General features: G+C 39.5%; 2 protein-coding genes across 2 annotated transcripts; one reads left to right on the plus strand and one right to left on the minus strand.

The window, feature by feature from the left end:
- Positions 1-2,246: 2,246 nt before the first annotated feature.
- On the minus strand, positions 2,247-10,530 carry taf7 (TAF7 RNA polymerase II, TATA box binding protein (TBP)-associated factor). The gene is made up of 12 exons (XM_069171444.1): positions 10,330-10,530; positions 9,706-9,782; positions 9,526-9,604; positions 8,180-8,313; positions 7,891-8,011; positions 7,694-7,752; positions 7,085-7,157; positions 6,301-6,414; positions 5,465-5,659; positions 3,664-3,776; positions 2,989-3,048; positions 2,247-2,588 (listed from the first exon to the last, which is right to left on the minus strand). The coding sequence occupies exons 1-12, from the start codon at positions 10,346-10,348 to the stop codon at positions 2,544-2,546; spliced, it is 1,089 nt and encodes a 362-aa protein (XP_069027545.1). The 5' UTR covers positions 10,349-10,530; the 3' UTR covers positions 2,247-2,543.
- An 835-nt stretch (positions 10,531-11,365) lies between these two features.
- Positions 11,366-25,683, plus strand: slc9a6a (solute carrier family 9 member A6a). Its single transcript, XM_069170915.1, has 16 exons — positions 11,366-11,790; positions 13,838-14,037; positions 15,062-15,139; positions 15,295-15,371; positions 15,508-15,620; positions 16,289-16,394; positions 18,372-18,513; positions 18,929-19,034; positions 19,396-19,484; positions 20,089-20,202; positions 20,465-20,576; positions 20,753-20,906; positions 21,300-21,330; positions 21,434-21,519; positions 21,925-22,030; positions 22,284-25,683. The coding sequence occupies exons 1-16, from the start codon at positions 11,493-11,495 to the stop codon at positions 22,554-22,556; spliced, it is 2,085 nt and encodes a 694-aa protein (XP_069027016.1). The 5' UTR covers positions 11,366-11,492; the 3' UTR covers positions 22,557-25,683.
- The last annotated feature ends 1,505 nt before the right edge of the window (positions 25,684-27,188 follow it).

Here is a 27,188-nt window from a genome sequence, read left to right on the forward strand (position 1 = left end):
TTTGAATCAAGCCTCTGAGTAATTTTTCTAACAACATCATATAGGTTAGTGGAAAGGAAGTAGCCCTGGAACTTTTGATAGTGACAGTAAATTTGAACTCATGTCACGACAAATTTTTATGTTGATTATTGAATAACTAGAATTACTGCCTCGCGGTTGTCTTAAGTGTTTCAAATAACCTGTGTTGTGATTTGGCGCTATATAAATAAAATTGAATTGAATATACTTGATATAGCTGAACACAAATTTGTAGCCATGACAGTAAACAATGCTTTAAATAAGGATATTGCGGCAAATAAGATACAAAATCTAAAATGTGCATGCTTCACTGACATCTTTAACTTGCCAGCACAGATGAACTTTACAATCCCCAAAGCTTCAAGGTGAACACCCAAGATCAGTGTCACCAGTTCTGACTAAAGGGGAAATATGGTCACAATCTTCCCTTCTGTTCCTGAGTAATGGCATCGCATCCACAAGAATGGAACAGACAAGAAGTAACAGTGACCTTTGACCAACAAAATCAAAACAGTTCTTCCTGGGGACCAAGTGAAGGTCTGTGCCAAATTGAAAGAAATTGAATTAAGACGTTCTTGAAATATCACATCCACAAAAATAGAACACGCATGCTAAAAAACAGTGCTTCCGGCTATGGCCGGCGCAGAGAAGTCTGCCGATAGTGGCCATCACTACCACCATCTTGCTCATTTTAGTTAAATCACTTACTTAATTATTTTGTGCTTTTAAAAGGAACTGACCAATTGATTATTAATATAGCAGCAGATTTCAGCTTTGATTTAAACAGGAGGCCGTTGAATACAACATCTCATCGAGTCGTGTTTTTGATGATGAAGGCAATCACAAAACTGCTGCAGCCAATGCACGACTGGATTTCAATTATCAATGAAACACTGACAATGACATTTTACGTTAAAATCACCATATCATCAATATCTAACATCATGGCAGCGATATATATACAAACCCTTCAACTTCATAAAATTAAAAAAAAACAAAAAAAACATTAACTGGGATGCTCTTTTCTCTATTCCGTATTTGACTGGACAACCATGTTTTTATGTAGTTTCAGTTGTAACACATTCCTTTGAATAATAAAGAAAATGAAAATGACATGGGAAAAAAATACTGGGATCCTAAACCTAATATTTTTTCAGTAAACCGTTTTGAGGCAATTACTGCAGGGAAGCACTTTTTGTATTGAGATTTATCAGGTGGTAGTCTGGCCCATTCCTCTTGAGAAAACTGTTTTCAGGTTTGGTGGGTACCTTCCTCTACTAGAGTTTAATTTCTTTCCATAAATGTTCAGTAAGGTCAAGATCAAGACTCACAGGAGCCCACTTCAGAACGGGCCATTGTTTTCTTCTCATTCTTTCTTGGGGGGCTTTTAGATGGATGTTTCAAGTCATTATTTTGTTGATCTACAACTGAGACAGAGCTCTCTGACACTGGGCAGCACGTTTCACTCCAGACTGCTTTGATAATCTTCCGATATCATTGCGCTCCGCACAGACTCAAGGCAGTTTGTACCAGACACAGCAAGTAGCTCCATAACAGAACTGAGCCTATTTCACACTTCACAGTGGGAATGGTGAAGGCTCTTTTTCCACCATTTGGACTATCCTTCTGGTCAAACCAGGGTACATTTTCCTCTTGCTGCCACATCCAGGGAGGTTAACCACAGGCCCATGGACCTTAATCTAGCAAAGCATTCTGGAGAGAAATGTACTGTCCAGTGTCAGAAAGCTCTGTCTCAGTCGCACGTCAGGAAAATGATCAGAAACGCCGCTAAAATCACCCAAGAACGACTAAGAATTCAATTATTGGATTATTCTAAAGTGGCCGTCTCTGGGCCCTGATCCGAATCCTATTGAATATCTATAGAAAAAGATGGAACATGCAGTTTGGAGAAGACACCCTTCCAACCTGAGACAGGTGGAGCAGTTTGCTGAGGAAGAGCAGGATAAACTACCTGTTGACAGCTGCAAAACTCTCACTGGGAGCTGCAGAAATCACTTGTTTGCAATGATTGCCTCGAAAAGTTGCACGACAAAACACTCGTTTAAGGATGCTGACATTCTGTTGAATCAAAAATTCAAAAAGCTCATTCAGATCTTTATCAAATAAGGAATAAACAATGATGGATGTCAATTTTTTTTTTTTCAGTGACAAGTTGCTTTGGAGAAAATTGTGGGTTCTTTGTCACAGAAGGGTACCAACAAATCCAATGAAATTGAGTTTCAATTTATTGACATACAATAAAACATACAATACTCATCCTTGAAGCCAACCAGATAGTTTAATCATACATTAACCAACTACACAAAAAGTTGTCATCTTATTAACTGTTAATAAGGAGATCAGTATGCTGTGGGTGTAATATATAAAAATGACAAACTGAATGGAATGACACAGCAAGTCCATTAATAAAGAATCCCTCCTCCCTGGATGAAGGCTGTTCTCCTCCTCGTCCTCATCTTCATAATGCATGTGGCTCAAGATGACATGAGACTGCCCCCTGCTGGTCACTTCTCTATCAGTGAGTCCAGCTGCTCCTGCAGGGAGGCCAGCTGTTGGAGCAGAAAATAGAAGGCGTGATTGATGCCCAACAGCCCACGGGTGTAATTGGAGGGTAAGTGGATGATGATTAACATGTCTTTTCACATTAATCTGCTGCCTTCATTTGTCAATACAAACAACGACCCCCAGACAGTGGGTGGCCACTGTGCCATAGCTCCAAAAAAAAGGGCTCCACTAGTAGCCGCTGACAAATTAAATTTCACTTGATTGGATTTGAACTTTGCTACGGGGCATGAAAATTGTTGAGTTAAGAAAGGACAGCAAGCACATTGACATCTCCAAACATGGTATTTGACATTCATGCAAGATAAATACATGCTAGATGCTGTGCAAAGCTGTAGAAAACTCACAGCGAGCACTGATCCTCAGCATTTACAAAAACGTCCTTACCTGCTCCATCTCCCGCTCCTCCTGCTGAATAATCTCATTCAGCAAGGCTTGGAAGCGGTTCTGTGAGGAGAGAGACAAACAAGATTTGTTCGAGTCGACACGCTGAGCCTCATTTAATTGTAATGGCTTCAAATGTGTGTCTGCCTGGACTGCTCATGTCACTATCTTCTCTGACAGAAAGGCCACTTGGAATGCCAGTCAGAGACAGCTGACCTTTTCCATGCGACTGTGATAATAACAACTGGAGATGGGGCTTAGACGCTCCCAAAACACCGGGCAATGAGGGCCTTAAATGACAACGTAAAAAGGGCCATGTCTGCTAATGTTTCAGTCGTTGCAAAGTCTCCACTAAAGAGCACAGGGCCTTCTTTAATGGCATTTTTGATGCGAGCAACACTTACATTACACAACATTAAAAAGCTGGTGGGAGACGGGTAATATTAAGGGTTAAAAAAAAAAAAGAAAAAAAAAAAAAAAAAAAAGAAGAAGAAAGGCCTCCAACGACGTGTGTAATCATCTGTTTTTTAGGTTTTCACATCACTGTGGAGAGAATTTATGCGGCATGAAGACTTTTGCCTCAGAGCTCATCTGCATGTTCTTGTTTATGTTTCCGTACATGCAGACCTAGTTTCTAAATGACAGTGAGAAAAAAATGAGTGCATGTTCATTGCTTACTTTGAGGGCTTGGTTTTCCACTTTCATGATGAGCTCCTCCTGCTGTTTCTTCCGTGCGCGGGTTTCCTGAAGCTTGCTCCTAATGCTGTTGATCTGCACCTGATACTCCATAACTGCAGGAAACAGCAGGAGGTTCATGTGTTAGCAGCGTCATAAAAACACTCAGGAAAGATGTAATTTATTTGTTCTGCTTTCCGGTGCGGTGAAGAGTAGACAGAAAAGGCTGGAGAGATGATGATGATGTGAGATAATTTGAGAGCAACACTGTACTTACAAAGCCCAGGCCATATGCACCTTTGCTTGCTGAAGCGCATGGGTGCCTCCATTGCAGTTCAACAAATTGTGGTTAATGGGAACAATCGGTCCATTTAAAAAGACGTGCGCCAGCAGGACAAAGCTCTAAAAGACAGTCTGCTCTGGGCTTCACACAGAGTTCTCATTAAATCCAGCCAGAGTGATTTCATCCCACGACAACCTGTGGCTCCATCACCATCAAACACTTTCAAACTGATTGCACCCATTCACTGCTTCTCCCAACTGGCTCTCAATTCTGTGATACAGTTGTTGGAATATGCAACATCAAAGCAGGACGAAGTCCCTTCAAATTAATTTCCTGCAGCTTTGTACGGCTGCCAAAAAACGTGCACAGTCACCATGGGATGCTACGGTGGAGCTGACCAGTAGTGGTGCTGACTGACAGCTCCATGTATGTAGATAAGGAGGCATTGTGCCGTCAGACTGGGCAGCTGTCTGAGCTGCACGCTGAGCTACAACACCTGTCAGACTGGCTAGTTGAGAGCTGTCAGTGTGTGCATCTCTGTGGGGGAGGGCACAGCAAGTGCATTTATGTGAAAGTAGGTCTACTTGTTTTGAGTGTGTCTGACCTAGAAAACTCAGCTCTGATTAAAACTCCAGACACCTGGCAAAGGCTATTTTTGACCTGTGCTTTGACAAGTTTCTGAGGGCAGTTTGATTTAATTTCATGTTGGACTGTCTCTGGTCTCCAAGTCCAAGTTCTTGGCAGTGACTGCAACTGAAAAATGAAAGACTGTCGGTGCACACAGTAAGTGGGCTAAGAGAATCCGCATTCAGTCTGAGGTGTAAATTGCAAAGCACAGCATGAAAGATTGCATAATTCTAATGCTGCCGTTACCTCATCCACCTCAACACAGACCCACACACTTCATTGCACGGCTTCAAACAGGGCACATTCTCAGATTTAGAATAATATAGAAAGACGCATCTTCCACCACATTAACACATCTTCAGCTCTTATATCAAATATATCATATATCTATACAAGTTTCTATGCGAATTCCATTTACAATATTCCTGCACCCTTTTCAAACCAACATTTTCAAACAGGAAAAAATCTGGTAAGGGATGCAAATTGTATTTTTGACAACAGCAAATATTCGGCTGCAATTTACAATTAGCTTAACGATCAATGAATGTGGCATTTTTTTTTTTTTCAAGTAATTAAATAGTTATTCATCTTCTGTAAAATTAAAAAAGATTTTGAAAAATGCTGTGCTTAGAAAGGCAAAAGTGACGTAAAAATGCTTGTTTTGTCCAACCAACAATCCTCACATCCTTTGATAAGACTTTAAATGATTACCTAACTAATTGTTTCATTTGCACGTTAGGATCATAAAATCTGAAGTCACATAAAGACGTATTTTTCATACTTCAATAAGCTTTTCATACAATCACCAATGTTGATTCCAACCTATAAAACGACATTTTAATCAGCTTACGTATAGCTTTCCCAAGTCGCATAGAAACCCCGATATCGTCTCACCTATCTGGTTGTTTCGATCGCTTTCATGCTGTGCAGAATCAGACTCGTTGAGTTTGTCTTGGAGCTGTCGGACAAGGTCATCCTCTGTGTCTATGATATTCAGGTCTTCGTCTTCGTGCCGGTCCACTTCGTCCTCCTCATCCTCACTGGAGCTGCTGATGTCGTTGAAGATCTCCCTCAGTTCATCACGCTGGGCTGGCCATGCGGAACGCGGCAGTTTTATTAACACGGAGACAAAGGTGGACACAGAAAGAATTCAGAGCACTTGCTTGGGTTCGATCAAGGTCAGAAAGACAACAGCCTGACATAACTCAGGTGAGATTCATGTAAAGTCCAAACAGCCAGTAAACTCCTCTCCTACATACGTAGCAAGCAAAAACTCTGCTCTAACACTGGGCAGTAGAGTAGAAGTCACAGAAACACGGACTAACTCTAAATTGTTGCATCGTCATATAAGTCAGAAGGAAATAAGTGTTTTTTTTTTAAATTACGCTGGTAATGCGAGCATATATCTACTTCGTGACTGACGTGGCTTTGTAGAGCTTGCCTAATAAATCAAATAATTTTACCTTAATGCATTACATTGTTTATTCACCAGAGGGCACTAAATGTTTTAATTTTTTATAGTAAAGTATTCCACTCCAACTATCTTATATATTCCTGACAGTCTTCTAGATGAGTTGGCGTCATCAAAATTTTTTTCTTTAAGATCATAAATCTCAATTGTATCGTTGCCTCAAAAATACATCATCGATCAGGCTTTATTGTAGATCCTGTACGCTAACAAAGCCCACCGCATCTTATTTCCAATGATTTACGGGGTAAGTTATATTTACCAGACGACCCGTGGCCCATCTTGTGTCCCGAGGTCCCAGGTGAGGAGTCCAGGTTCCCCAGAGAGCCGTGTTGATCTGCTTCCTTGGATTCATCCTCTGCTATAATTTCCCACCCTGAACATCTTGGGTTAAGGTCAACACATACTCTGTAGAGTCATTTTAACCTTGAAATGTCCTACTCCAAAAGACCTGTGCTCTTTTGACAAACTCTTCTCTGAAGTAGACGTGAAGGGTAAAACCCAGATTTACTCCACAGGAACTGCCCGAGCTCTAAAATTCATTAGTTTGTCATGTACGTCTGCCTCTTTATAAAAGCACTAAAACGATACTTAGAATCTAACTTCGCTGTAACAAACTAAGCAATGATAATGAACAGTCCATCTCAATTAACACACTGCAAGCAGCCACTCAAAGCAGCCCTGCTGTGCTCTTATTCTGTCAGGCAAGTTTAGAGTTTCACCACAGCACTAACAGCTTCCTTGCACAGAGCGTCTCTCTCACAAAGAGTCAAGCCAGGTAAGCCGGGCAGGAGTCAGGAATTGGAGGAACCTTTTTTGGATGTTGAATGACAGTGATGTTATCTCCATCTTGAAAAGCAAAACAGCATTAATGCTTCTTAAAAAAAAAACCAAAGTCATGGCTAGAGGACAGATTTCACATTACAAATAATAAACTGTTAATTCTACATTACATTGTATGTTTTCAGGTACATGGAATAAACACTGTAGTGTTTTACTTGGTTGTGAACACTCGTTTTGGGTTTGTGGGTGTCTAAAAAGGATACGGACACTGACAGCCTCAGCGTCGGTGCTCAGCAATCTCTTCACTTCCTTTTCCACATCAGGAGATTCAATATACTGCGAGAGCGAGAGCGAGATCAGGTTACTTGTGGTGTAAGCAGCATCTTTCTCATCCCCTTCCTCAGTTTGTCTCTCATCCACACACATACCCATCCACCCATCCATCCACCCACCCACACCCACACCCACACCCACACCCACACACACACAAGGGTAGCAGCTGGCCGCATGCCAGAAAGCACATTAGCGATTAAAAACAGAAGGGGCCAAATCAATATGGCTCAGCTCGGCACCTTCAGGAAGATTTATTCAGAAGACAAAGTAGAAGTGTAGTGCTCAAGTTCACTCGCTTCTACTTTGATCAAAGCAATAGTGAAATTGCTTTTTTGCATGCCTTTGGGGCAAACTAAGATGGAATGGCTTTTTATATATATGTAAATATCTTTCACTTTCACCACGGCTCCTGTTTTCTGAAATGTAAATGTCTTGTTGGAGGAGAGCCTGAGAAAGAGATGGATCATCAAACAGGATCTTAAAGAAACGAAATGGCAAATGGGAGGAGGGCATTAGAGGGAAAATGAAAATGTCAAAACCTTCTTTTTCGCTGTCTTTCGAAATCTTCTCTTGCGTGTGTTCTTCAGAGGGCAGGTGACTGAAGACCAAAACAACAGGATTAGTCAAGACAAAATGGGTCAATCCGCTGTGGAGGGCAAACTATGCTTCCCAAACTGCTGATGTGCCGAGTTTCCCCCCCAAAAAAGCTGTTGTGTGTAAATATTTATCTACTTACTGCCGTGATTCCAAACAAATTTCTTGTCCTTGTCTTTGTCCTTCTTTTTGCTCTTGGGGTCGGTGCCAGTTGGCTCCTCCAAAGGAGGGTAAAGGTCTCCATCTAGTGTACATACCAGCATCTACCCGTGGAGGCAAAAAGAAGAAATTATTTTTTGTGCTTTCCAATGTGCTCATTAATGTTACTGTAACATTGTACTGTAACTAGTAACAAAACCTGACGATAAATCGATTTCCTATTTATTTATCTAAACGTAAAAATAAAAAAAATAAAAAGTGCAGTGGTTTACCTGGCAGACATCAGCCGTCTTATAAAATGTCTTTTTGTCCACTGTTTTGAGAGACTCAATCATACAGGGCAGATCCACCAGTTTGCAGGCCAGAGGGACGCGGTCCACCCTAACTATACCATGACGACCGTCAGCTACAAATAAGTGGGACAAATGATTGTTAAAAGGCTGTTGTGGATGAAACCACTACCATTAGCAAAAGAGAAGAGAACAAACACCATTTTTAGACATAAATACAATAAGAAACATAAGGTTGAGAAGTAAATACAATGACACTTTAATTTTGGTTTAAAATTGATTGTTATAATTAGTAATTGATGGAAAGGAAATATTTGTCTCTTCCTTTTGTTTGCATTGTGGCTTTGGAAAGTCTCAGGCCCAGAAAAGTTTCCTTTGTTTTCTGTCTTATTTGCAAGGGATTCTTTCCGCATCTAATTGACGACTATCTTGTGACCTATAACCAACTCTGTATTACAATACAAAAGCAGGTACAAAGGGAATGGGGGTGATGGTCTACTGTTTGTCCCACTGTATAAAAGCTGACCTACGGAGGAGGGAAGGGCCCTTCTTTGCTGTACACCTCTCTTTGAGGGCGCATGTATGTGTTCCTTCTTGCAAGAATAAATGTCCGATGTGTTTGATTTTGAACCAAGCCTCTTGAGTAATTTTTCTAACAGTAATGCATGCCAACAAAACAGAAAATGAAACTCATAAAACTGAAAATTCTCATTGGCCAAAGAATGTTAGAGTTCATGAGTTGAAATTAATCAGTCATATTAGGTAGGTAGGTAGGTAGGTAGGTATATACTTTATTAATCCCCGAGGGGAAATTTTTTTAATTAGTGCATCCTTAATAAGACATTTCAAAGATTAAAAATGTTCTTTTCATTAAAGAAATATGTACATTCTGAATACATGTTATCATTCACGATAACATTGGAATAATTTTGAATGTGATCCCCAAAAAAAACATTATGTCGTGATGACGGCAATATTGTGACTTTGACGTGCTGACATTATACAGCAGGCGTACATGTGCAACTGACACACAGCAGGAACAAGCATGACCGAGAGCAGCTCCCCCGTGAAGTTAGTTCCAGAAGGGGAGCAACTTCAGTGCCATTATTAATAAAATATTTTTTAGTGTGCCGTCACGTCGTCAAGAATATCGTTATTGCAGAAATACCCTGAAATATCGTGATAATATTTTAGGGCCAGATCGCCCAGCCATAGTACACTTCCATTGTTAGAAATTCTGGACTTTAAATGGACAGACGAGAATTTAAGACGTCAATTTTTAAATCACACTCAACACTAGTGCCATGACTACTGATAGAGCAGCTTACGGTGCAACTCGATGGTGAGTCTGTCTTTCATGTTCATGCTGCTAGACTGAGCAATCCTTCTTACTGTTGACGCGTACTCCTGTAAAAGAAAAAAGAAAAAAAAAAATCCACATCATTATCAGCTAATCATTCAATTTCATTTTATTGAAATACTCAATTCCTGCAAGTTCAATGTCTCACCAAAGGAAGCCTCAGGACAAACTGGCTTTCCAACTCGTACGGAGCATCCTCCTTATTCTTAGAGCCGACCTTCCCAACTACAATGAAAACACATCACCATTAATAAACAGATCAAATAGTTCACTTGTTGCTTGCTGTGCTTTTATGAAACGTACACACTCCACAAATAACAGACTGTGATGTTTTTACTTGGGCAGCAATTCAGTTCAATCTTTTTTTGATTCAGTCTACTATTAAAAAGGGCACTTTTTTTTTTACCTACTTTGTACTAACATAATACAGTATATCACTCTTTGTAAGAACCAAGTAGCTAAAGTATTATGTGGTATGTAGTCAAGTAAACAAACTAAAACCTCTTCTCACCCATCGTTACTATATGCAAAACAAAACAAAAACTATAATGACTTCTCTCAAAACTAATTTCTCCAGACAATAGCGATAAATACCGCTACAAACCCGTGAAACGTTGCACACTGTCGTTCACATCTCGCAGCATAAGAGTCTTCAAGTTTCGTTACATCTATCATTATCAATTCATATAAATATAATATATTGTGTGAGCAGAGTCAACAAAAAAAGGGGGCTAAAAAAATAACCATCGTTAACGTAAGGATTTTAACGTACCTTTCAGTTTAGATGCCATCTCCGGTTTTATGATTTGGACGGTTCAACTGCATAAATGTCTTCAAACGATTAAAAATAATATATATAACAACCAGTACAGTACGCGTGATATGATTCTGATTAATAATATACTACTTAGCTACACAAGATTAGCACAGGCATGACCGAAACGGAAACGCGAAGGCTGTAGTGGTACATTGGTACCGTCCTGCTATATTCAGGTTCCCCTCGGAAAATTCGCTTACAACACTTTTCGGTACCTGGAGAAACAACTCATTGTATCTCTCGCAGTTACACACTTACATTAAAATCTATAAATCTTATAAAATAAATACGAATTTTGTGTTTGTATATACATCCCAGTTGCATCCCGGCTGAACTAATTAAGGATTAACATTTGTAATTTTTTTTCCATACTAGTTGGAAATTCCGATAACATAGAACACCCCATTTATGTCACGTTGTTCTGTATCGCGAGACTTGCTACACTGACGAGAAAAATAAAATAACTCAAATCTAAAAAAAAAAAGTTAACTATAGCTTGCTGTTTTTATATATATATATAATATATATATATATTATATATAGTTACGCTATACTGTTAGTGAAAAAATGTAACAAGAGAAATAACAATACGAAAATAAGACTCTTTACCTGTTCTGCAAAATTCGTTCTATTAATCACAAAATTTTAATCTCGCATAAGAACCAAGTTGGTCAGTACCACAGATTTTTTTAAATATAAAATAAAAAGATAAGATACTGTCTCACTTCCTGTTCAGAATGACGAAATTTGGAGATTTCAAAATAAGAGTTGATGGTTAGAATGAGCATCGCAAATGCCTAATTTAAAACGACCAAATGCATATTATTGTTAATTAACAAGTCCTATAAATTGTATCATTATGTTACACTAGAGCTGGTGATCACTTAAACTAGAAACGCATCGCTATGGTGCTTTTACAACGAAATGAATATTTTACACGTTCTGGGGGAAAAAAAAAAAAAAAAAAATACTTTTCACTTCCGGGCCGGAATCGGTTTCTCTGTTGCTGTCGTTTTTCGGCTGTCTATTTCCCCCCCGCAGTTCGCGAATAATATCTGCACGAAGTTTGTTTTTTGATCCCGGGCGACGTTGCAGCATTTTCCCGCCGAAAAGCCGAAATGGTGTTTAAAGCGACTGTCAGCAGCGCTCGGAGGGCAACCAGGACGCTGTGGTTGCCCGTGCTGGTGAGTCTGTCTGTGTGCATCATCAGTGTTTGCCGAGCATCATCACCTCAGGAGGAGGACAGTGCCATGGAGAACATCGTTACGGAAAAAAAGGCAGAGGAGAGCCACCGGCAGGACAGCGTAGACCTGCTGATCTTCATCATGCTCCTCACCCTCACCATCCTAACCATCTGGTTGTTCAAACACCGGCGGTTCAGGTTTCTGCACGAAACTGGGCTGGCGATGATTTACGGTGAGATGCTCATACCGAGAGACGTCATCAGAGCCATTACTATCATATTGCGCTATTGATTAGATACAAGAAATGAATGCAATGTCAACAATAGGCTTCATATGTCCAAACCCTGGCAAGTGGTTACGATGCTGTAGCGCAATTTTAATGCATTTAGGCAGCAGACTGCTTCAGGTTGCTGCACAGAAGTAACAAGGTTGGTTTCAGCGGCAGTAAACGTCTCCTCTGCGCCCTGCTTGTTCTTACAATTCACACGTAAGCAGGTGAATCATGTTGGGCCCCTGGAGAGAACCACAGTAGCGTGACAAAAGAACTCCAAAATGTCACTTCCCCATAAACTCCGGTCTGGTAAGGCCAAGGATGAATGGGGTTTTATTGGCTGTAAAAATAGATGGTTCCCTTTTTCACTCAGACACCAACACTAATCCCTTCCTCGGCTTTGTAGACAGTGTGTCTGCAGGTATTAGAAGGTTATGGTTTCCTGCAATATAACCCTTTTAGGATATTAACATCAGACTACATTAGATTTCCAAAGTATTTTTTACATGCTTGTTTTGACTTTGTTTGTCTGTTACACGAGAAAAAAAATAAATAATAATGTCCCTATTCTTATGAAACTTGTTGGACGTTTCATTAACATTGCCATAATGTTGTACATCTTTAAATTCAGTAGATGACAGTGAAATTCAATAGTGACAAAATTAGGCCATTCTAGAAATGTAATGACTCCATATCGGGGTCCAAAATCACAGATATCAGTAATCCACTGGAATACACATGCATTTGCTCAAACCTGACAGAGCAGGCAGTTGTTATTTGAAGAGAATCAGAACCAATACACCATCTGAGATTTGAGGCTTTAGCGTGGCACAAGTGTATTTTGACAGTATTCCAATAGTTTTGGAAATATATTCAGACATGCAAAGTGTTTGTAGCTGCAGATTTGCATATCGTAGCAGAGTTGAATATTGGCTTTGGTGGAGGTCTGCACTCTCCGAGAACCCCTCTAGTTAGAAAATCATTTTTGCATCTATTTGATGGCAGTCAGGAAACTTTATACAGAGTTTTCTGCTACTTTGCTGCGTTGTGGGCACAAAACGCTCTTTAGTCCTTGTATGTGGAGCTTCAGCTCTGTAGCAAACACTGTCACTATTGGTAGATACTGTAGCAAAGAAGATCTTTGTTTCATAATGGGCAAAGTGCCAGAATTAGCAAAATTGCCCCCCCCAAAAAAAACCTAATTTGATTCATAATTTTTTAGCAATTAATCGATCCTTCCATTTTCAGCCACTTTCTGTAGGTCCATGTTATTTCTTGGTCTGTTGGTGAACCCGCAGATGAGACGGTGTCTTTTCTAGAAAGCTGTCAGAATCCCCCCCGAGCCATCTTTTAATGGTGAAGAAGGTGGTCGCGCCTCAGTACGACCACGATACATTTTGGATCTACAGTGAAGAGTTTCTGTGTCTGCGACCACTCCAACACAACCACCTGTGTCATTCCCAGGGTCTGAGCTGAGCCAATCCTTAGCGGTGTTAACTTTCCTGTTTGGTAACTCAAAATGTCGAACAGGAATTACGTGCTCTTATTTTAACAGTGCACAGTGTGTGCTGACATCATGTAATTCCTAGCATAGGTCATCTCCGCTTCCTCCTTACGACAGCTCGGTGCAGCCTGGGTAGTTGAAAACACCCGCGTGTCTGTGCGGGGCCTTAAAAACACGTATTTGTAATTTGTCCGGTACATTTCTAAAAGGGCAATTTATTCTCAAATTGATTTGCCAGATTTTAAATTCATGGTGTAAGATGAGCTCAGGATGTGTGGCTTTGCGATGTTAAGAATTGTACTTTATTTCCATATGATGACCCTCTTCAATGTCAGGCAGCCCAGAATCATGATGGCCACCCCTCATTCACTCCTCTAGTGACATCCCCTCGTCGATTTTTGGCCTCCGTGTGTCGACTGTAAACAGACTTCATTAATCAACAACCTCCTCTCTACTCTTTTTTTTGTTGTTGTTGTCTTTCTGTTGTTTGGCCTCTTTTCCCAGGCTTGATTGCTGGAGTGATCTTGCGCTACGGCATTCACGTTCCTCGGGATATTAGCAACGTCGCGCTGAGCTGCCACGTTAACGCCAGCCCCCCCACTCTGCTGGTCAATGTCAATGGCAAATTCTACGAGTACAATCTGAAAGGAGAGATCAGTGCCAACGAGGTGGACAACGTGCAAGATAATGAGATGCTGCGCAAGGTACGGGCCATCATGCAACGATTAAAATTGGATATCTGATCACAAGTTGTATGAATTACATTTAATTAATTACGCTTTTAGATTTTCATCTTATTTCCACTCATAAATAATGTGAGAGCACTGCTGATCGGACAAAACTAGCAATTTATTGTCACTTTGGGATCATTTTTCACTTCTGACATTTAATGGGTAACATAATTGATCAATTTATAAAGGCGATCTTTGTCATCTTGTCTTAGTGAGATGTATTCTTTTTTTGCCGTGCGATTATGCACCATGAATTCTTTATTGTCCATGTTAAAGAGTTCCTCTGTCTTTGGACAGAATCAAGTTTTGCAATCTGAAGCCTGATAGAGAACTTTTACAAAAAAAAAAAAAGGGGTTCAAAATGCTGAGTAAGGCTTATTACTTCTGGTAAAATAAGTTGGCAGTGGGCCGCTCTCTGAGAGACATATGAAGATGTAAGAGACACCATAATGGTGCCTGATGTCCAATGCTCATTATGCTTGGGAAGCATTTATCACTGCAGCTTTGTAGTTACTTGCTATATTCTTGAGGAAATCCGAACCACAACACGCAACAAGTAAACAAACTGCTACATACGGTGGGCCGCACTTTTAAAATCACAGCTTTGTACATTGGCAGTTGAAGATGGTTTACTACCACGATATATATTAAATCGAAGCCATTAAAATGACAAACTTGCCTGTCGCTATGGTGCAGATTTACATGTAAAACTGGTATTAGCCTTACTGTGTTTGTTTCTCCCTGCGTATAGAAGCTGTCCCCTTTTCCCATCTTGTCATTTTACTGTTATCGCAGCTTTTTGTTGGAAGCTACTTCACGATGTCCCAGATGTGTCATTTGTGATTAATTAATTAATTCATCCATCATCTAAGTCATCCAATAATGCGGCAGCCTAGAAATAGCCATGAAAAAAAAAAAAAAACAGTCTTTTTATGTTTTGTTCCAAACTTTTGTCATCCAGAACGACAATATTGTGTTGTGTTTGTGTGTGACTCAGGTGACCTTCGACCCCGAAGTGTTCTTCAATATACTCCTGCCGCCTATCATCTTCCATGCCGGCTACAGCTTGAAAAGGGTACAGAAGTATTGTCATTTATTACAAAGTGAATATTAAATGTTAATGTCCACCTCTCATTTTTACAGACCTCAGCTGTTACTGAAGATGAATGACCTATGATTGTAGTACGTATGTGGATGATTGTTGATTTGGTAAATTGTTTTGTCTTACAGAGGCATTTTTTCCTTAACATGGGATCCATCCTGGCTTTTGCCTTTCTGGGGACAGTTGTTTCCTGTTTTGTAATTGGGTAAGAAGATTTCTTTTTTCTTTTTTTTTCATAACTACTACTGATGACCAGAGCAGTATTTCTGTGTCAGTTACTGTGGCGTTAAAGTCTCCATGATGCCTTTAAGGTCAGTTTTGTTTTGTTGTTCCTCTATCAGGTTGCTGATGTACGGCTGTGTGGTGCTGATGAAGCACCTGGGGCAGCTGGGTGGAGACTTCTTCTTCACCGACTGTCTGTTCTTTGGAGCCATCGTCTCTGCCACAGACCCTGGTACAGTCGCTTTCGTCTCAAACGTCAACGTTTTCTTGCTTACGGGTTATGCTGAGAATAAACTGGCTTCATTTTTTTTTTTTTATCAAGCTTCACATAAAGTTTGTTGTTCACGTTCTGTCTGGGAGAACACACGCACAAACAATGTTTCCTAAAACTTGAGATTTGTTGCATACAGTTGCGTGGAACATATTAAGTATTTATGATGTTTTGATGATTCACTGTGTTTGAAGGAGGCTATTTTTTTTATTTTTTTTTATTCAATACAAAGTCTAACTTAGAAGAAACGATCCACAGCTGGTAAAAAATTCTAAGTGTGGTGAAGGTGGATAAAAGGTTGGATAAAAGTTCTAAAAGTGCAACATTTATTTATTAGATATCTGTGTATATATATATATATTTTTTTTTTTATTATTATTTTTTATTTTTTTTATTTTTACATCTACGAGTGTAAGTCTTCTATTATGTCCTATTTTTATAGAACGGTAATATGTTTTCTTTTCTCTCAAAATAATGCTGCTTCATCATTCAACATATACATTACAGTTTTAGCATGTGAAATAGGATTAAAACAAAGCTCTTTACACCTACATCCATCTTTCTCTGTGATAATTATTTAGGTCACTTCTAATACAGAGGAACTGAGTGTGTTTCTCTTTGTGTCACAGTGACAGTCCTGGCCATCTTCAATGAGCTGCAGGTAGACGTGGATCTGTACGCGTTGCTGTTCGGGGAGAGTGTGCTCAACGACGCCGTTGCCGTGATTCTGTCCTCGTAAGTCACCCGTCTGCTTGTGATCACACTCAAACTACGAATCTGCATCTGTATTAAACGGTCTTCAAAGTGCACAAAGCTGTAAAGTTAGTGGTTTTCTGAAACAGAGGGTGGAAGTGTTTTGTTGATTGACTTGTGACCGTTGGCTAACCTAATATCAGCTTCACATTAACGCCTTGCTAAACATGAAGTGGTCCTTAAACTAACACTCCGTTTTTCCTCCTCCTTCACATGGAACTGCTGTAATTTCCACAGAATGGTGAATTTGAATAGCAGGCAGAGTGGAGGGGCCGGGCCCTGCAGAGAGACTCTGACGAGCCCGTTGAATGGGTGGACTAAGTAGAGCATGGCATTGTGTGTCTTTGCGGTGCCTTGGGACAAACATGACAAATCACTGGCCATTTGTTTTTAGATTTTGGCTAAAAGAAATGATGAAGATGAAGAGATGAAAAACATTGCATTATTTATTCATTTCTTCTTCTTTTTTTGTTAAGTGTTTTTGATGTTGCGAGAGAGCTCAGAAGACGTTTCTATTATCCTTGACGTTTCTGAGAGCAATGGAGAAGGCAGAATGCCAGGAATACTTAAAGACAAAATGCTTCGTGATTTGTTCTGTGACTGTGGAGGGCTGTGAAGGCAGAGAATGAACAAAGCTGATTTCAGAGTCACGCTTGGTTCAAATACCATCAGAACTCCTCATTTGGAAATAGTGGTTTGCCACTTTCATAATATTTTCTCACATAACTACCTCTTTTAAATGTTTAAAAAAAATATTTTTATAATTGCTTTCTCTGACTAACAATCATCCTGTAATTTTTTTTTTTTTTAAAAACCCTCTTATCCTAGACTTCACTTTAAAACCTCAAAGCTAAATTAAAAAGCTATTTGACCCGAGGTTGATAAGAAGTGTTTTCCTCTTTCTTTTGGTCAGGACTTAATTGGGATAGCTCAGTGTTGATGCTTAATTACCAGGTGACACAGAGGTGATGTTTAAAATCACCATTTTCATCTTCTTTCATGAAAAAGAAAAACAGTTAATACATTTTGTTGTGTTACTGCCTTTGGCAACGTTTTAATCAGATGTAAATTCTTCTGTCCAAGTTTCTGAGTTATGTTCGTCTTTATTTCGACTAAACAAGAGAGGATAGAAAAACTCCCTTTATTTTTTATTTTTTTATTTTTATTTTTTTTTATTTTTATTTTTTTTTCTTGCTCTACAAACAGAAATGGTTTTCTCCTTCCTCTACCTTCAATTTTTATCTAACAGCACGTAATGAATCACTGTTTGGTAAAAACAAGGTCCCTCTCTTCTTTTCATGATTGGTAACAACAATAAAGTAAACCAAAACGACACCATAGTTTTCCATTATTCCTCCCCCGCAGAGGATTTATGGGGACGTGACAAGAAATTTTAAACTCAGGGACAATTTATAACTTATTACTTGCTTATATAAAATATATATAATGCATACGTGTGTCCTTCTATCCACACAACAATATCACTTCAGTGGACTTCTAACCGAGCCACTTGGTATTAAGTTGAGTATTAACACTGAGCTATCCGAATAATGTCTGACACTTTTTGCTTCGAACCTTCAACCTCTGCATTGCTCTGCTTTATCAGCGTTCTTCAACGGTTCGTATGGGTGGAAGATTTTGCTGTGAAACTCTTATCTTTAGCAACAGAGACAAACCTGAAATGTTTAAAAAAAAAAAAAAAAAAAAAAAAAATGTGCCTTATACAAAGGGACCTACTTTAGTTGTGGAATGTGAAGTTATGAGCAGAAATATTTGTCTGATAAGGAGAATTTTTTTTAAGTACATATTAGTCAGTTACGTCAACATTACATGAACACCGTGTTCGGGCTTCACCTCGCAAATAGTGAATGTATAACTCTATAAACTGACTGCCAGCTCTTATTTCTCTCAACAAGTGAAATGGTTGCCGTTAAATGTTTATATTTTGTGTTACATCAGGTCTATAGTAGCGTACCAGCCACAAGGAGACAACAGCCACACCTTTGAGGTCATGGCCATGCTGAAGTCTTTTGGGATGTTCCTCGGAGTCTTCAGCGGCTCCTTCGCTCTGGGAGTGGCCACCGGAGTCGTCACTGCTCTCATATCTTTTCTGCTCTTTTATTATCTATTTATGTAAGAAATTAAATGTTTAAAAGCCCATTAATTTGATCCATCCGTACTGCAGTGTGTCTCCAAGGCAGGATCACATTATTGTTTCAATTAATTTAATTGGTCATTAGAAATATTCAAGTGTTAACGTTTCATACAGGGTTGTGTAAAATAGTGCAATACGTTATTTTGACAGTTGCCTCATTTAGAAGCCGTCGTTCAATGTAAGACTTCACAATGGAAACAAATGAAATGTGTTTATTCTATTGTGTTTATTCAGTGGCAGATTTTTTTAAAAAATTTTTTTTTACCTATTTTAAGAAAAAATACAACATTATGGAAGTATAATATGAATTCATTGATACATTTTTGAGTATCTTGATAAATTCCTTGACGGTTGTTTGTACGTGACTAAGTTCACCAAGCTAAGGGATTTCCAGCTGCTGGAGACGGCTCTGTTCTTCCTCATGTCATGGAGCACATTCCTGTTGGCTGAGGCTTGTGGCTTCACAGGTAACACACACACACACACACACACACACACACACACACACACACACACACACACGCACACGCATCCACACATTCAAGGTAATGATGCTGTGCTGTATTTTGATTTAATACTATCTTATTAAAAAAGGTCCAAACTTATTTCACGACAACATTTTGAGTTGTAATTTGGATACATGATTGTGAACAGTTGGAGAACATGCGTACACAGCTGAAGGGTTCGTGGGATAGCAGAAAGAAAAGAAAGGTTCCTGTGAGGAACAGACCAGCATAACTTTATTGCTAGTTCATCATGTCATTAGTGATCCGTGTTTATTGATCGTCTGTCTTTCCTGTGTCCGTCCCCGTCTCTCCTGCGTTGCAGGTGTGGTGGCAGTGCTCTTCTGTGGAATCACTCAGGCTCACTACACCTTCAACAACTTGTCTCCTGATTCTCAGGACAGGACCAAGCAGGTCAGACCCGGTTATAAAACAACTGTTTGCTCTGGACTTTTTTTTTTTAACATGCTTCAAGTGTTGAGTTGTTGTTGTGCCTTTATTTTGAAAGTAGGAAAAAACATTTGAAACTCACAGGATTTTTTTTTTTTTTTTTAAAGTGGAAAATGTCACATAACTAATAAAGCTTGTCAGTTTAATAGCTATGATACAATATAATAATGGGTTTGTTGGCAAAGCACAGAACATTAGCATTCATTGCCAGCCAATGTCACTGTTGCAATGATAATGTCACTATAAATGTTAACTGCAGGTAAATGGAGAAAATAAATCTGAAAGCACGGGAAAACAGAATTGATTAATGGAAAAAGAACAGTTTGATTGAAAAACACAGCCATTATTACTGAAAACAGAATTCAAAACCTTTCCGAACCATTTTTTTTTCTCATTTCGATTATAATAAAACAAACTCCATTTATACGTACACAAGTTATATTTTTAAGGTTGGATTGAAGTCAGTGGACAGCGAGCCAAATGTATTTAACTGTTTCTTGCTAACTGTAACTTTCTTCTCTTGTCTAAGATTGTTTTAATCTTCAACGCTGTGTCTCTTGTGTTGCAGCTGTTTGAACTGCTAAATTTCCTGGCAGAAAACTTCATTTTCTCCTACATGGGATTGACCCTGTTCACCTTCCAGAACCACGTCTTTAATCCGATGTTCATCGTCGGAGCTTTTGTATCTTTTGAACATGAGACTCACAACAGTGACTATTTCCACTTACGTGCTGCTTGTCAGTGTAGGAATATGGAGCCACTCTATGCCATTAATTTAGTTACTTGTCAGTTAACCTATGTTGCTGTAAAATAACAAGACCATACAGTATTAAAACTAACCACCAAGATGCAAACAGTAACTGATTAAGCTTGACACATCTTGAGGAGGTTTCACTTGTTTTTTCTTTTTGTTTGTTGTTGTCTTTAACCTTGTTTCCACACAGATAGCCGTGTTCCTGGGAAGAGGTGCTAACATCTACCCTCTCTCATTCCTTCTTAATCTGGGTCGACGCAACAAGATCAGATCCAACTTCCAGCACATGATGATGTTTGCGGGTTAGTGGTGCACAGATGAGGATGTTTATCATCTACAGTATATTGTTTATCAGTATATCTGTTTTTCATTTTCTATTCACCAACGCTGGCTTGTAAACAGAGATCTCTTGATTTGTCTCATCTCAGCACTTGCCCACTTGCTTGTGTACGACATGCTGTGTGCTGTGCTTTTTCAGGCCTGCGAGGCGCGATGACCTTTGCCCTCGCCATCAGAGACACTGCCACATACGCCCGTCGGATGATGTTTTCCACCACTCTGCTCGTGGTCTTCTTCACTGTCTGGATCTGTGGAGGTGGCACCACTCAGATGCTGTCCTGCCAGCGCATACGGTAAGCCTCTCCCTCCGCTGTCAGATCCGTTCCCGGGTCAAACTGGATTAACGCCGGTGAGGTTTACCACACGAGAGCAGTTTGAATAAGGTCAGGTAGATCGATTTTTTTTTTTTTTTTTCTCATGCTGTGACTGATGGTCTAGACTTCATGTTTAACTCATCTGGTTATTTCGTCAGGTTAAAACTCTTATTGAACATAGCATTTGGTTATATTCTGATTTATGCTTGAGACTTTTTTTCTGCAGTATTTCTGCCTTTTCATGGAGCCTTGCTGCTCAGGAACATGTGAAATGGGGCAAACATGCCTCACAGCGCTGTTCTGCTCTGACAGTTTTTAACTGCGGCTGATATATATATATATATATATTTATTTTTATTTTTTTTCCAACAGAGTGGGGGTGGATTCCGATCAAGATAACTCTGTAAGTGTAGCACTGACAAATTCTTATTACAGCAATCTGATTGTTAGAGAGTGACTGTCAAAAATACAAAAACACCTAAATGATATCATCTGTCTTTGTCCAGATGACTATCACCGAAGGCTCAGAGAGAAGAAGCACCAAACAAGAAAGTGCCTGGCTTTTCAGAATCTGGTACAACTTCGACCACAAGTATCCTTTGCTGGCAGATGAGTGTTTTTAATCTTACATTTCTAGAGAATAAAAATAAATCATGTTATTATTTTATATAGCCCCACATTACAAGTGGATTCTAACATGTTCCAGTTCAGTGGTAACTAGTTTAGTTCACATTAGCAGGCAGCAGAGGGAGCCCCACTTATAGACTTGACACCAAAGTATCTCCTCTGTTGGATTTGTAGTATGAAGGTCATTAAGTTCTGTGAATTTAAAGTGAATTATTTCATTAAATTACTGTAATTTTTTTTAAATAATTTTTTTCCTTTTGCCTCGCATTCATTAAGCATTCATGACACTGTACTGAGGTCTTTCTGTTTGTGTCTGATAACAGTGATATTTTCGACATAATATGTCCTTGACTGGAGCCCCTCTCTCTAGCTACCTGAAGCCCATCCTGACTCACAGCGGCCCCCCTCTCACAGCCACGCTCCCTCCCTGCTGCGGCCCCCTCGCTCGCTTCCTCACCAGCCCTCAGGCCTATGAGGTCAGACGCTGGTTCATACAAAAGCTATTTTTTTACTGGGCTGTTTTAATCTTGTAATGACTGACGGAAAAAAAGCTATTTTGATGAATCATAAAGAACAAAGGTTCAATTTTAAACTTAAGATGGTAAAGATAAATAAGGACGAGCCAGAGTTCTAATTATATTGGTAGAAAAAAAAGATTGATTCAATAGCTACGGATTATTGAAGCCACATCCTCTGCTTTATTCTGACATCTTTCCTCTCCCCCTCCAGAATGAGTGCCAGCTGAAGGATGACGACTCCGACCTCATCCTGACAGACGCCGACATCAACCTGACCTACGGCGACATTACAGTCAGTACCGATGCCACAGGTGCCCACATGAGCGGCGGCGCGGCCTTCGCTGGCGCCGCCGCCTCTGATGACTTGGACAGGGAGTTGGCATACGGAGATCACGAGCTGGTGATGAGGGGCACGCGCCTGGTGCTGCCCATGGATGACTCTGAGCCGCCCTTCACAGACCCCCACCACCGCTTCCGGATGTGAAAATAGTCTCTCAGCGCAGACCCAGACAACCGTCCGACTCAAACTGACCCGAGCCATTGAACAAAAGACCAGTACCTGACACTCCTTTTCACTCTTCCACTTTCTTTTTTCGTTTGCTCTGGCACTTTTCCTCATTCCTCTTGCCTTTTTTTCCCCCCACGTTTTCTCACAGTTACATTTTCTTCTACAGGAAAGTCACTGTCTCTACCTCATTCTCTTTCTGCTCATTTCCTCTGACATCTGCCATTACTGTAATATAGTCATATTTATTTGCAGGGTTTGTTTTTTTTTGGTATTCAATTGAAAGTCAGTTTTACTTAAGTGTGTCCGTCACCTTACTGTAGCATTGCACAGATGTCTAGCAGCATGTGTTAGTGTGTAAATGCAAGTACCAACCACTAGCTAATTTGTCGATGTACAGTATATCACAAGAGTACTATAACTTTGATATGCATGCTGAGGATGCTTCTTGTTTTCTTTGTATGGGAGGTTTGATGGCTTTTGTGTTTTTGGGTCTGACCTTGAATGTTGCTGCCTTCTTTCTGAGGCAAGCTGACCCAGTGGACAACTTTACTGTACATTTAGTTACAATCAAGTGCCTGGGAATTGTAGTCTTAAGCATGGCGACCCAATTCTGGATCAGCTCTGGGAAGCAGAGTCGACTCAGTGTTGGGCGGTCGTTCGGTTTTCCTTTGTAAAAAAGAAAAATGACTAAAAACAAAACACCTCCGTCCATAAGGTAGCAGTATACTCAGTGGGTGTTTGGGTTGTCAGTTCGCACTATTCGATTGTAAATAGTGGGGAACAATGTGATGCCACTGATACAGTGAAAGTCGTGGATCTCTCCCAATGACCTTTGACTGTGACATAGAGGGAGACTTTACACCTTATTTTAGAAACTGACGTTGCTCACAGCAGAACGAAGGGCTGTTGTTTAGAAAACAAGATCCAAATGAGTTAGACTGAGAACGCTTCGTGCCATTACTGTCCTGCATTTTGACATTTTGTGAAAACTGAATGCAGATGACCTTAAAGTATTTTGTATCCTTTTTTGCAACAGAGCTTAAGTACTTTTAAGCCAGATCACATTTTTCATATCCATTTAGCTTTTGCACACACATTTTGTATTATAATTGTTGCATTGATGGCTATAAATCACATTTTCTCATTAGATTAACCTGAAACACACATTTTCCATGAATTGATTATCTTACAGTTGAAAACTGAAAGATATTAACTTTACAGTTTGAGAAACTGGATGTAGACAATTGTGTGTACATTTTTTCTAAAACAAAACTTAAATTATGAATCTATTATTAACAGGGTTCCAGATGAGTTTCTGTTGATTGCGATTAATCGACCCACTGTTGCACAACTCAATTTTATACAATGAGTGTTACAAAACAATTTGCATAACAGAAACCCACCTGATTATTATTCTATTTAGTCCATCCCTGATCCCTGAGCAGATATTTAAATTTGTGCTGTTCATCATTATGAGAACTGGGAAATAGAACAAAAGTTGTTTAAATGCTGGATTATTTTCTATGCTGTACACAATAGGTTACTTGATGGTTAAACATGAGTTTAACAGCAAAGAGAGTCATACAAATACACATATTAAAAGGCTAATCATGACTGAATGTTACATTTAACTTATCTTATTCCAGTGTACACTGTAAAGGCTATTTCGGTGAGTGTACAAGAAGAACGCAAGGTTTTGTGAGCTCCTTCGGGTGCTGAGCACAGCAGCTGTTGTTGCGGGTTTAACAGGAAGCATTGATAGGGTGTCGCCTTGGCAACACTGTGTTGACGTGGCCAAAAGCCAGAAAAACATGTGGTGACTTAGCTGAACACAACAATTTTGTGTTTTGGCCTCTCGGTGAGCCAAAGAGAATAAAAACTGGGTGGTATGTGAAACGAATGAGGTTGACTAGAGAGAAGGGTGAGAGATGGACGAGGGAGGATAGATAGTCTGGGTGAATGTTCGTGTGTTGGGGATGATACAGAGGTGGAAGGAAGAGCAGGGTTTTAGATATCGCTTTTCCTTCCACAGTTATCTTCTGCTGTGCAGGAACTTCTTATTTAATGTTTTTTTTTGTTGTTTTTTTAATCAGGCATTACCCTTGACACCACATTATCTACAATATGATTTATTATTTCCACAATTTTGTATTCTTTGTGTTATTGAATATTTTTTTTAAGACTGGACTGATGAAGTAAAAAAAAAATTAAAAAAGGAATAATTTGCACTCATCTACTGAGAATGTCGTGATGTTTTATTGTTTTGCTATAATGTTGGTTTTATATAACAGCTGCTTTTGTATTATTTTCTTTATGTTTTGGAAGGTTGTGGGGAATTATTGAATCCATGCCAGTCCGATGAAAGGTGAATTCATAGAAGTTAAGTATGTTCATCATGTTACTTTGTAAAGAAATATTTCCTCATTGAAGAAGCAGTCGAGATGGTAAAGAACATCCTCACCATTGTTCCGTGTTATCACTTGACCTTCAGGTACCTTGTGTGTATGTTTGCAACAAATTGCTGTTTGAATGCCGTTGCCATGACTTCTACAGAGCATGAATCATTCATCCTCCGCCGACAGTGGACTCTGGAGAAAAGAAAAAAAACAACTAGTAAAATATATACAATCAGACATGTGTGCCACTGTTCTTTAACCGACACATTAAACAACAATGTGAACTCTGCGAAAGGTGAAATAGGTTTTAGTGTTTGCCTACTGCTCTGCCAGTACGTGTTCTGTCTCTGTTCTTGAATGTGGTAAGCTTTGATCATTGGAAATCTTGTCTGAAGTAGCTGACCAAAGAGGCCTGCTGTGCTCCGTGTTTTCAGACAGTCCACTCTACCTTTATACTGTATGTGTGTGTGTGTGTGTGTCTGTGTGTGTGTGTGTGTGTGTGTGTGTGTGTGTGTGTGTGTGTGTGTGTGTGTGTGTGTGTGTGTGTGTGTGTGTTTGAGAGGGAGAGAGGCATCATGTTCTCGCTCTTCCTCTGTGTTGCAGGTACTGACTGTTTACATCCATGTAAATATACTCTCACCTGTTCATGTGCGTGCAACGGTCAATAAACAGAAGCCTGTGCTTTTGATTAACCCCCCCTCCCCCCACCTCCGCTGTAATCGCCTCCTCATTTACCTCATGTGTTTTGTTTTTGGCTGTCTGTGCTTTGTAAGAATGTATCTGTCGAGCTCCAGAGATCATCCGCTGCACAAGAAACGTGAAACAAGATTAGTGACGGAGGCAATTTTATTTTAGTCGCATAAATCTGTTTCTTATTGTTCTAAGAATAGGTTTATAATCGTAATAACCTTTCAAGTGTGGCAGGTAGCCCGAGCCTGCAAGCTATAAATTTTCAAATATTTCAGAGTGGGATGAAGTCAGCTTCAGACTGGGGCTGCCTGACCGTGCTCCAGAGCAGATTTAACGCTCAAAATAAAAAGTGACGTAGCTGCAATTCCCAAGTGAAGAGTTCGGGGTCGCAGGATGTGATGGTAAACATGAAAAGAATTCGGGAAAATACACAGTTCTTCTGCCACACAAAATTGTTTTGTCAGATGTTTCTCTTTGTTTTGATTTCTTGAGGAACACTGGATAGTTAACATTTTTTTCAGGCCTCTAAAAATGAGAAAGAAGAAACCAACTCTGCTTCGACACTGCTTTATTTTAAGGGGTCACAAGCCTAAAATCTCAATATTGGGTATTAAAAAAAAAATCTACTTTATGATTTGTTTTTCAATCTTAAATTACATTTGGCTCAAACTGAAGGGGTGTGCGGCCTAATGTTCTGATCCGACATTAGGTATGCCAAGCCTTCAAAAGAACTAAATTATTGTGACTCCTTCTAATGGTGTATTTTTTGAAAAAAAAAAAATAATAATAATAATAATTTGAAAGACGCTATATATGTGATGTTCATCTTCTCATCTTATTCTCTATATTTGATCATCATATTGACTCAATATTATGACAATGATCACATATAATCCATGATTTAAACTGATTCACCACTCGTATGCCACACCCAGGTGTCAATAATCAAATGAGCCAAATACAAAAAGCAAAACTTGTTGATATGACAAATTTGAAAAGGAGACTGGTATGACTGTAAAATCTGAACACTACTCTGCCAAAAGTGGTAGCATTCAGTTCTCTAAGGCTCGATTTGTGGCAGATATCAGGTAACATGTTCCTAATATGGGCACAATTCCCTCCAGTGTGCTCAAGAATGTCTGTTTAGTGGAGTTAAAGAGTCCAGGGAGGAAATAGTTATTTTTAAAGGCCACTTAGCTCAGGCTTGAGTGCAGCCCTGTCTGTGTCTCTCTTAAACTGTCTGCATTTAAAGTCGTCCGTCACAAGTGCCGACATTTTTGAGTTTTAATGACAAATTCCTCTGTAATTATTCCTCCAAGTGATTTTCATTTTCATTTTAATGATATTAAATCAAGCAAAAGAGTTTAAAAGGTATTTTATTCTGTGCACCCTCTGCAACATCTGAATTCATCAAATGAGTACAGCCTGTATAGTGTACGTGTTCAGGACTTCTTGTTTGTTTAGTGAAATAGGACTCTTAAAGTGATTACAATGGGCAACAAGATTTTAACTTCTTTTCAGC

The sequence above is a fragment of the Embiotoca jacksoni genome, unplaced genomic scaffold (genome assembly GCF_022577435.1).
Source record: "Embiotoca jacksoni isolate LCO1_2020_lvr unplaced genomic scaffold, fEmbJac1.0.p SCAF_5, whole genome shotgun sequence".
NCBI classification, from domain to species: Eukaryota; Metazoa; Chordata; class Actinopteri; family Embiotocidae; genus Embiotoca; species Embiotoca jacksoni.

Bases quoted from the DNA above. Each gene is read 5' to 3' on its own strand.
- slc9a6a (XM_069170915.1), top strand. From the start codon at position 11,493: ATGGTGTTTAAAGCGACTGTCAGCAGCGCTCGGAGGGCAACCAGGACG. The intron at 15,140-15,294 runs GTACAGAAGTAT...TTTGTCTTACAG, and splicing joins CCGGCTACAGCTTGAAAAGG to AGGCATTTTTTCCTTAACAT. The intron at 16,395-18,371 runs GTAAGTCACCCG...GTGTTACATCAG, and splicing joins GTTGCCGTGATTCTGTCCTC to GTCTATAGTAGCGTACCAGC.
- taf7 (XM_069171444.1), bottom strand. The intron at 9,605-9,705 runs GTGAGACATTGA...TTTCTTTTACAG, and splicing joins TTGTCCTGAGGCTTCCTTTG to GAGTACGCGTCAACAGTAAG. The intron at 5,660-6,300 runs GTAAATATAACT...CCGCATGGCCAG, and splicing joins GATGGGCCACGGGTCGTCTG to CCCAGCGTGATGAACTGAGG.